The sequence below is a fragment of the Coniophora puteana genome (genome assembly GCF_000271625.1).
Source record: "Coniophora puteana RWD-64-598 SS2 unplaced genomic scaffold CONPUscaffold_6, whole genome shotgun sequence".
NCBI classification, from domain to species: Eukaryota; Fungi; Basidiomycota; class Agaricomycetes; order Boletales; family Coniophoraceae; genus Coniophora; species Coniophora puteana.
The window spans coordinates 1,279,302-1,288,502 of record NW_006913058.1 but is presented as its reverse complement, the minus strand read 5'-3'; the positions used below and the strand labels follow the sequence as shown (position 1 = coordinate 1,288,502).

The 9,201-nt window shown below is 51.6% G+C and overlaps 4 protein-coding genes across 4 annotated transcripts; 2 read left to right on the top strand and 2 right to left on the bottom strand.

Annotated features, from left to right (window-relative positions):
- CONPUDRAFT_165474 (uncharacterized protein) lies at positions 1 to 2,184 on the bottom strand (the record flags this gene model as incomplete). The annotated part of the gene is made up of 2 exons (XM_007770472.1): positions 1 to 2,005; positions 2,071 to 2,184. The coding sequence occupies 2 exons, from the start codon at positions 2,182 to 2,184 to the stop codon at positions 1,571 to 1,573; spliced, it is 549 nt and encodes a 182-aa protein (XP_007768662.1). The 3' UTR covers positions 1 to 1,570.
- A 407-nt stretch (positions 2,185 to 2,591) lies between these two features.
- CONPUDRAFT_165473 (uncharacterized protein) lies at positions 2,592 to 3,283 on the bottom strand (the record flags this gene model as incomplete). Its single annotated transcript, XM_007770471.1, has 2 exons — positions 3,081 to 3,283; positions 2,592 to 3,020 (listed from the first exon to the last, which is right to left on the bottom strand). The coding sequence occupies exons 1-2, from the start codon at positions 3,183 to 3,185 to the stop codon at positions 2,592 to 2,594; spliced, it is 534 nt and encodes a 177-aa protein (XP_007768661.1). The 5' UTR covers positions 3,186 to 3,283.
- Positions 3,284 to 3,489: 206 nt separating this feature from the next.
- CONPUDRAFT_55834 (histone-fold-containing protein) lies at positions 3,490 to 4,036 on the top strand (the record flags this gene model as incomplete). Its single annotated transcript, XM_007770036.1, has 3 exons — positions 3,490 to 3,717; positions 3,784 to 3,919; positions 3,975 to 4,036. The coding sequence occupies 3 exons, from the start codon at positions 3,490 to 3,492 to the stop codon at positions 4,034 to 4,036; spliced, it is 426 nt and encodes a 141-aa protein (XP_007768226.1).
- A 420-nt stretch (positions 4,037 to 4,456) lies between these two features.
- On the top strand, positions 4,457 to 8,945 carry CONPUDRAFT_56293 (uncharacterized protein; the record flags this gene model as incomplete). Its single annotated transcript, XM_007770064.1, has 15 exons — positions 4,457 to 4,663; positions 4,724 to 4,992; positions 5,044 to 5,511; positions 5,567 to 5,687; positions 5,743 to 6,054; positions 6,106 to 6,251; positions 6,310 to 6,738; positions 6,794 to 7,253; positions 7,306 to 7,425; positions 7,477 to 7,630; positions 7,688 to 7,965; positions 8,026 to 8,280; positions 8,336 to 8,456; positions 8,500 to 8,683; positions 8,732 to 8,945. The coding sequence occupies 15 exons, from the start codon at positions 4,457 to 4,459 to the stop codon at positions 8,943 to 8,945; spliced, it is 3,738 nt and encodes a 1,245-aa protein (XP_007768254.1).
- Between the last annotated feature and the right edge of the window lie 256 nt (positions 8,946 to 9,201).

Here is a 9,201-nt window from a genome sequence, read left to right as displayed (position 1 = left end):
GTATGCGATGCTCGCAACACGCCCAGATCTCGCATTTGCAGTGGGCGTTCTCAGCAAGCACTCGGCAACCCCGGCTTTCCAGCACTACATGGCGCTCAAACGCGTCCACCGCTACCTTGTAGGAACATCCGCGGCGCGCCTCATTTTCAAGCGCGACGCAGATCTTGCTCCGACGGCATTTGTCGACGCCGATTGGGCTGCAGACGCGACGGATCGACGCTCCGTCACTGGCTACGTTTTCGTAATGGCTGGTGGCGCTGTCAGCTGGTCGTCGAAGAAGCAGTCGTCGGTCGCGTTGTCAACGACTGAAGCGGAATACATGGCTGCCACCGCAGCCGTCAAAGAGGCGATTTGGCTTCGTCTGTTGCTCTCCGAGCTCGACGTTCACCAGCCCGGCCCGACTCCTGTTTTCATTGACAACCAGTCGGCCATCGCTCTCATCAAGAACGCTGTCCTCCATTCCCGCACGAAGCACATCGCCATCTGGTATCAGCCGGTATCATTTCATTCGTGAACGCTACGAGGACGGCGACATCGATACCCAGTACATTCCGACCAATGAACAAGTCGCGGATGTACTCACCAAAGCTCTCTCTCGTGAGAAGCACGTTCGTTTCTCATCAGGCATGGGTATTTTATTTGATTGAATTCTACACTCGCCGAGTGGGCGTGTTGTTATATCGTACGTTTGCATAGTTTAGAGTACGCCGAGGTAGTATTCCTTCCGATAGCTTATGTAAGCGGGCGTCTCGTCAACGCACGTCGCCGCCGTAGTCTTTTCCCTCAGTCTTCGTGTTCGACACTCGGGACTGAGGTATGTTACCACATTCGTTATTTCCATATCATAGCTAACTGTAGTTTAGTTTATTCTTATCTTATTCAGGTTAGCTACAACAATGCAGTCTTCGTGTTCGACACTCGGGACTGAGTTTATTCTTATCTTATTCAGTCAGTCAACTCACCACCCGCTCGTAACCTGACAAAAGGGTACTCTCACTCCAAGAGCACCCTCCACTCGCAACTCAAGAGCATCCTCCACTCGCAACTCAGGAGCACCCTCCACTTGCAACTCAAGAGCACCCTCCACTTGCAACTCAAGGGCACCCTCCACTCGCAGCTCAAGAGCACCCTCCACTCACAACACTCCTGTACCCTCAAGACCTCGTACCCCACTGACGGACAGAGCAGCAGGCTCAAGTGAGCAAACCTATCAGCCGTGAAGCCAATCTACCCTGCCAGTACCCTCGTTGACCGGATACAAGCTGTTTGGATTTTCTTCAGCTTTTGGGCGTAAATGGGTGATCTGTGATATCTTTGTACTGCAGTGTAAATCTTTACGATCAATTGCAATGTGTAGTCGTTGTATGATAAGCTTGTGAACGTCTTTGTTTCGTTGCAAAATGTGTTATATATTCTCGCTACTATTGTCTTTAGGCGCGCTTTCAATTGGACGCAATGCTTCTCGAGTTTTAGAAAATCTACGCCAGCGCTCACGCTGACAGTCCAAACCCAAGGTCACGTTCTTACGTGTAGTGATAGAAGGGACGTAGCAACAGTGTCACACGTAGGCTCATCGGCAGTTAGCAAAATACCACATTGCCTCCTGCGTCTCTGGTAATCTGAGCTCGCTCCTGATAAAATCAATTTGCTCCCTCTCCTTCTCTGCGTCCAGATTCCAGTCGCTCCGTTTGTGACTGTTGTATATAGCAATGCATGGCCTCAATCCATCGGGTGTCTCAGCAAGAGGGAACTCCAGTCTCGGGTGCTCTGTATCGAGTTCCAAGTGCTTTGCAGCAGCCCCCACGCAGATGATCTCAACGTGGCTAAGGTCGGCACGGTCGAATTCCTCACGAGTGAACCTGCCCTTGTACCAGCGGAGGGCGTGGTCAACCATGGAGTCCGACGTAACAGCAAAGCCATAATATGCTTTACGCGGCCGCCTGACATTATAGAGATGGGCTTTGGCAGGGTTCAATTGAGGTGGTAGGTAAGGAGCAGGCAGCAGCTGCGTATTGCCGGTTAGCCTATGCTTTGTGGAGAGAGTTGCGATGTGGCTAAAGCGAGACCTACCGGCTTCCTCTCGGGATTTTTATTCTTGTTAGAACGCTCAGACGAGATTTTAATCTGCTCGAGTCTGTCGCTGAGGTCCTTTGCAGAGACACCATGATCGTTATCGCTATCCATGGTGCACACAGGCCAATCTGATGGGTTTAGGGAAGAGTTAAAGCAAAGGTGTGAGTACTTGAGTGACGGTCAGAGTCTGAGTGCACACACAAAAATCCAACTGTGCGACGTGTGGATGGCTTCTCACGCGACACGCTCATTTTCAGATGACGCGACGCGACGCGTCACGAGTCGCAATAGTATTCCTCGCCGACCCAACTTCCTCATGCAAGCCGTCGGCAATTGGACTAACATGCTGCATATTAAATGTATGCCGCGGGGGCTAAGGCAGTATGGCACAAGGAGCAGAACGCAACATTACACTCGACATGAGAATGCTCAAAAAATTAGTGGTCACATGGCAGACAGAGCGTTCAAAGAAAGGCACTGGGAAGTGCGACCAGCACGAACGAACAATGCAACACATATCACCGGCCGTGGCAGTAGTACCACAATGGTTCCTGCGACTCCGGCAATCCGAGCTCACTTTTGATGAACTCGAGAAACTCCGTCTCTTCCTCCTCGTTCAAATTCCAGCGAATCATATCATAGCTGTCGTAGATGGCGACACAGGGCTGAAGTCCGTCGGGCGTCTCAACCATGGGAACGTTCAACCTCGGGTGTACTGGATCGAGCTCTAGATGTTGGTGAGCAGCACCCGCCCAGATGTCAGTAACCCAGAAAGGGTCGACGTCCTTGAGGCTCTCGCGGGTGAGGATACGCTCGTACCAGCGCAGGGCGTAGTCAAGCATGAGGTCAGTGGAGACAGCGAAGCCATAGAATGCCCTGCGTGGCGGCTTATTCTGGGGTGTTTCGGAGATGTTCAGTTCAGGAGGTAAGTATGGAGAAGGAAGTAGCTACATGCTGTTGATCAGTTGAATGTTTGCCCGTAGAAATTATAGCTGAGCAAGGCTTACTTTCCCGTTAGAAGGTTTGGAAGAGAGCTGAAACTGTCTGAGTTTTATGTCGAGCTCATTGAGATCACCTGCAGAATCAAATTGTTGGGCAGCGTCGGTATCCATGGAGTGTAGCGTGAAACTGGCAGAATCAGGACAGGGTCAATTCTAGCTGTGACTTGAAGCGGCCGAATTGCACCGGTGCTTTTGAAGTCGAGGTCCGGATAGACAGTCGGGACGCGACGCGGTAGGAAAGAAAGGGGTTGATAAGCAAAAAAGGGCATCTTTCTGAGTGACTTTGTATTGCAGGACGGGTGCAGTAGGCACGCTCTGGGTAAACGCGAGACGCGTCGCGTCGGGGCTCAAGCTTTCTCTTCCACACACCCGGATATTGGCCGATATGGAACAATCAAATACAGAAGACCACGACATGATCAGCGAGGAAAACATTTCTCAGGCCAATGAAGCCATGGAGACTCAGTCACAACCGGATCTCGTTGGCGAAGACACGCAAGCGTTTGAGGATGGCGCGGACGAGGCGGGGCCTGCACAGAAGAGCAGTAGCAAGAAGGACAAGGCCCCTGCTCAGCGGGAACGAGATCCGGGAAAGTCACTCTTGCCGTTCTCGAGGGTACAGAAGATCATAAAAGCGGACAAGGTACGTGTCTCTATGAATCCTAGTTCATGTGACGCGTTTTACGGGGGCTGATAACTTAGGCGACAGGATCTACCAATAGTCGCTAAAGATGCGACATTACTTATATCTCTGGCTACTGAGGAGTTTATCAAGAGGCTCTCGGGGGCATGCCACCGGCTTGCTGAGCAGGAACGGAGAGCTACGGTGCAGCAGCGGGACGTAGGTGAGCTACTATGACCGACTATTGACGTCCTCCGCGACTAAGTCTATGCATGAAGCAACTATTGTCAGAAGAGCTGATGAGTTCTTGTTCCTCGATGGTACTGTATTACTTTGCTAGCCGACAGGACAATAACTTAACGGCTCTCTTGCAGAAATCATCGGAATGCCCCAAACTGGTCCAGGGCAGAAGCGGAAACCAAAGGCTCTGGAAGGTGAACGGGAAGATGGTGCGGAACCGACTATGCTGGACAAGTTCATTAGACCGCAGGGAGAAAGTCAGGATGCGCCGAATGTGATCGTGGGCGCCGATGGAACAATGCAAATAGGATAAACGCTTGGGCATCCTGCAGGACTATGAGTGCTTGGTGTAATGGGAACTTGTAAGAATACGGAAGTAATCATTAGAGTAAGCTTGATTAGACGAATATGACATTGGTAAGTGGATCGGCCATATGACGCGTTCGCATTTTAGATATTCCCCTGAGTGTGAGCGCGAGGCTTGTGAGCGTGCGAGGAACTCTTTGTCAATACTCATGCCATGAAGGTCGTCACCACTTTCCATCCCTCTTCTTCGGTCCTAGCATCGTGCAAGTGGCAGCTCCTCGATGATGCTCGCTCAGAGTTCCTCGTCATAGCCAAGCTCAACCAACTCGATATCTACTCACTTCAGCCAGAAGGGCTCAAGTACGAGGATGGCCTGGAGATATGGGGGAGGGTCCGGGCGGTACGCGTCGTCCCTATCAAGGTGCATCTGCTCGGATCTCTCCTAGCTGCTGTACAGGGAGATGACACAGAGTCTTTGTAGAAGAGTACAGAAATGCACCTTCTCGTTTTGACGGACCACCCTGAGCCCGAGCTTGTCTTCATCACTTACACTACCCACACATCGCGGAAGAACGAACTGCGTATCACCAAGAAACTCTCCCTCGCCGAGCGCACAGGTCGAATAGCCGAGTTCTTCGTCGACTTGCTTGTAGATCCCACTGGCCAACTCGCGATAGTTAGCACGTACGCCGGAAAGCTCAAGGTGGTACAACTTGACGATGGGGAATATGATAGTGATTTCGATGTCTCGTGCGTGCTACAACATCTCCCTATCTACTTTGACTTGATCTGTTTGTACAGCACTACTGAGCTCAACTTGCTAAGCCTGGCTACCATCTTGCCGTCCCCAGATGACCTCACCGTCGCCTTGTTGCACGTGGACTACCAGCAGCGCCTGCAGCTCCTGACGCGCGACTTGAGCCTCAAGGAACTCCAGCTGTCTCCTTTGCCGTCGGCCGTGCTCCCTTCCGTTCCTCTCGCGGCCAAGCACTTCTCCGTGGACGAGGAGGTGCCCAAGCTCATCCACGTGCCCATATCGGAGAAAGATGAGGAGAGCTTTGCGGGTGGGGTTTTGGTTATCGGAGGCTCCAAGATATTTCTGTATGATCTGGCGCCGGCGGAGAAGCAGCGCAAGCAAAAGGAAAAGCAGCGTAGAACGCAGAAGAAGAAGGCGAGTGCGGACTCGGACGAGGTCATGAAGGATGAGGGAAAGGAGAAGAAAAAGAAGGCGAGGGCTAGTGTGGAGTGGCCATGGGCAGAAGTCAGCGCGTAAGTCTTGAGACCTGACTAATCTGCGTCGGCTTTCTGATTTCATTGGCTGTAGATGGTGTCAAGTCGATGATGTAGGGCGACGGTTCTTGCTCGGCGACAAGTTTGGAAGACTCGTCATGCTCTGTGTGGATATTTCTTCCAATTCGTCACTTACGCTAATAGCGCTTGGAGAGGTGAAATCATTACAACTTCGTGCAGTCAGATTCTTTCGCTAATGCCTGTTACCAGACTTCGCCTGCTACGACGCTGACATATCTCTCGAATCAAGTGGTATACCTCGGCTCACACTACGGCGATTCGCAACTGCTTCAGATATCTCCTTCGCGACTATCCGATTCCGACACACCGACACTTCCCGTGCCCGGCGACATCCACACTGTTACTCACATACCCCATTCCTCACCAGGTAGCGATTACGACAGGAGACATCGCGGGTTTATTGTGAATGGCCGGGGAAGTCACCTCACTGAGGTTGATCGGTTCCAGAATATTGCCCCAATATATGACGCGGCCTTGGTGGATCCGGATAACAGTGGCCAGGTGCGTTGCACGCTCTGTTTCAAAGCGGATGCATATTTAAAGTGGCTGTAGTATGAGGTCGTGACTTGCTCAGGTGGTCAGAATACGGGGTCGATCAGACTCGTTAGGAGCGGTGCCGATTTCCAAGAGGCAGCCGCCATTGGAGGCATCCCAAATATCACGAACATTTGGCCTGTACGCTCGCTGTACAGTGATCCGTAGGTCTACGTCTTATTTTTGCGTAATCCTGACGTTTCATTTTTGTGATTTTGCTAGAATACACACGCACATCGTCGCATCTACTCCACAAGAAACTTATGTCTTCCGAATAGACAACAAGCACACGGTATCCCACGTTGCCGATAGTGGGTTCGTGACGGGGAAGAAGCGGACCTTGGTCGTGCAGAACCTCCAGAAGAAGGTCCCCAAGGAGGCAGGTCAGGGACTGACGTACATGGACTCATCGCTGGTTCTTCAAGTCACGTCGGATGAGCTGGTCTTGTTGAATCTCGACAAAGGCCTAGGGGAGTTTACGCGTGTCGGGGATGGCGTATGCAAGATGGGGCAGTTGGCGGGCGGCAAGCCAGGATGGATCGATAGGGAGATTGTGGCTGCAAGTGCGAATGCGAGCCAAGTTGTGCTGGGACTCAGCTTTGGGCGGCTTGCGGTGGTGAATTTTGCAGACAATAAGTTCAAGCTCGTGGGGTGAGTAGTATCCTGTGTATTATAATTGTGTAAATTAGTACTGACGAGTTTACAGCTATCGGGATTTTACAAACCCTTCTGGTGGCATTGCTGAGATATCTGCTGTTTCTTGCACGCCGGCGGACCAGTCCAAGAGCTTTTCGCCGATGGCGGCGGTAGCATTCTGGCAGACCCATCGTGTTGAGATCATATCTCTTGGCAGTCCTTTCCCAACCCTCTGTGCCAGCGTCTCACTGCCGTCGCTCCCTCGTTCTCTGCTCATGCATAGGTTTGCTGGCGAAAGTGCTAACGCGCCCCCACACCTTCTGGTTGGGAGGGCAGATGGTGTCGTCGCGACGTTCGTATTGAAGGACAAAGCGCTCGTGGAGCAGAAGCAGATTCCGGTGGGGAACCTGCCTGTCACGTTTCATACGTGCAAGGCAAAGGGGAGAACCGCAGTCTTTGCTTGTGGAAGTCGGACGTCGGTGTTGTTCTGGGAAAAGGATCGGCTCCGGCATTCGCCTTTGATTTTGAAGGTAGTATTTTATGGCATTGCAATAACGTTCAAGGACTGATTTTTGGTTTTAGGAAGTTGCTGCTGCTGCATCCCTGCATACCCATGATTATCGCTCGTCGCTCGTGCTTGCGACGTCAGAAGGCCTTGTCATTGGAGACGTTCAAAATTTGGAGAAGTTGCATATTAGATCAGTAAGTAACGTCTACTCAGGAAAGAATCGGCGTTAAGTCAGATGTGGTCAGATACATACTGGTCTCGACAACCCGCGTAGGATCAGCCACAGTCCTGTGCACAAGGCACTGGCTGTCGGCTGTGTTCGTCACACTCCCGTGAGGGTTGGAGAACCCGAGATCTCGAGAGGATCCGTGCAACTGTATAACGACACCACCTTGGACAGTAAGTTGAATGGTGTTAGGCTTGAAACCGTTTTACTTACCACACGTACATTTTAAGAGCTGGGCCAGGTGGTCCTGGATCACGACGAGGAACCAATGGCGATCAAGGCGCTTTCTGTTCGTGTCGCAGAGGAGGCAAAAGATTGCTTCGTCGTGGGCACGGTGATAATTGACAGCTTGGAGAATGAATCAAGTTCCGGGCGTCTCTTGCTTGTCGAGCCCGACTACTCGCGGGGCGAGTCGTTTGTTGCCGTCAGCGCTTCCGAAAAGGTCAAGGGATGCGTGTATGCGGTGGCTGCGGTTGATGGTCTTGTTGTCGCGGCTGTCAATAGCGCTGTGAGCTCCTCTTCCTTTTGCTAAACGACTGAGCAAATTAACGTGCACGGGATTTGATAGGTGGTGATCTACAGCATTGAAGCAGATGATCACACAAGAGCGCTATCATTCGTGAAAAAGGTCGAGTGGAATCACAACTACGTGGTGGCAAACTTGGTCTCCCGAGGCAACTTGCTGTTGGTTGGCGACGCCATCAGCTCTGTGACTCTTTTGCAGTATGAGAGGGGAGCACTGCAGAACGTTGCTAGGGATTATAGTCCATTATGGCCGACTTCGGTGGAGATGCTGGATGAGCGGAACGTTATTGGTGCTGATGTACGTTTTGTCGATGATACCGTCGAACGAGTGCAAGTGCTGACTAGCATTGAAGAACGACTGCAACTTGTTTATGTTTACGCTTCAAGACGGAGCGGAGCGGAAGGTACTGGAACGGAACGGGCACTACTACTTTGGTGATATGGTGAACAAATTCATTCCAGGTGAGATATATCGTTTTGGCGAGGGGTACAGCAAATTTAAGACATCGTTTTTCAGGCGCCCTGAGCTCGTTTGAGGCGTCGGACATAGAGGTAGAGCCTAAGCAGCTCTTCTTCACCACGACCGGCAGCATTGGAGTGGTGATCGACATGTCTGATGAACTGTCGTTGCACATGTCCTCGCTTCAGAGAAATCTGTCCACGTACTTTGCTGCCCAGCCGGGTGGTGCCAGTCATACCAAGTAAAGCCTTCATTTAACTTGTGTTTCGAAGTCTCATGATTTTTGTAGGTATCGTGCTCCGAAGAATGCACGGGGTCGAAGCGACGCGGATAATTCTTCATTTGGCTTCCTCGATGGGGACCTCTTGGAGCGATTCTTACTTTTCGGCGACGACGAAGAGGCCGTCCGGAAGGTGCTCGAGGGATCGACAGAGGCAGAGCAGCTGAGTATCGCGCCGGAGAGGATCATCAAAGTGCTCGAACGATTGCAGAGCATGCACTAGAGTGTACAACAAACAGGTGGGGTGTGGGGTGGTAGAACAGGTCACTGTAACAAGCAAATCAATGTGTACTAGTACAAGCCAGGACGCGTCATTCCATGTTTCGATAGTAACAGAGAACTCTCGTTGTATTGCAGATATATAGCAAGAGGAAAATGGGGCCATGAAGGAGTCGTGATGCGATGCCTATGCCACCGTTACTGTCCGACTGTCCACGAGGTATGCAGGCTTGGAATGCGAAGGAACGCGTGAAGCGTTG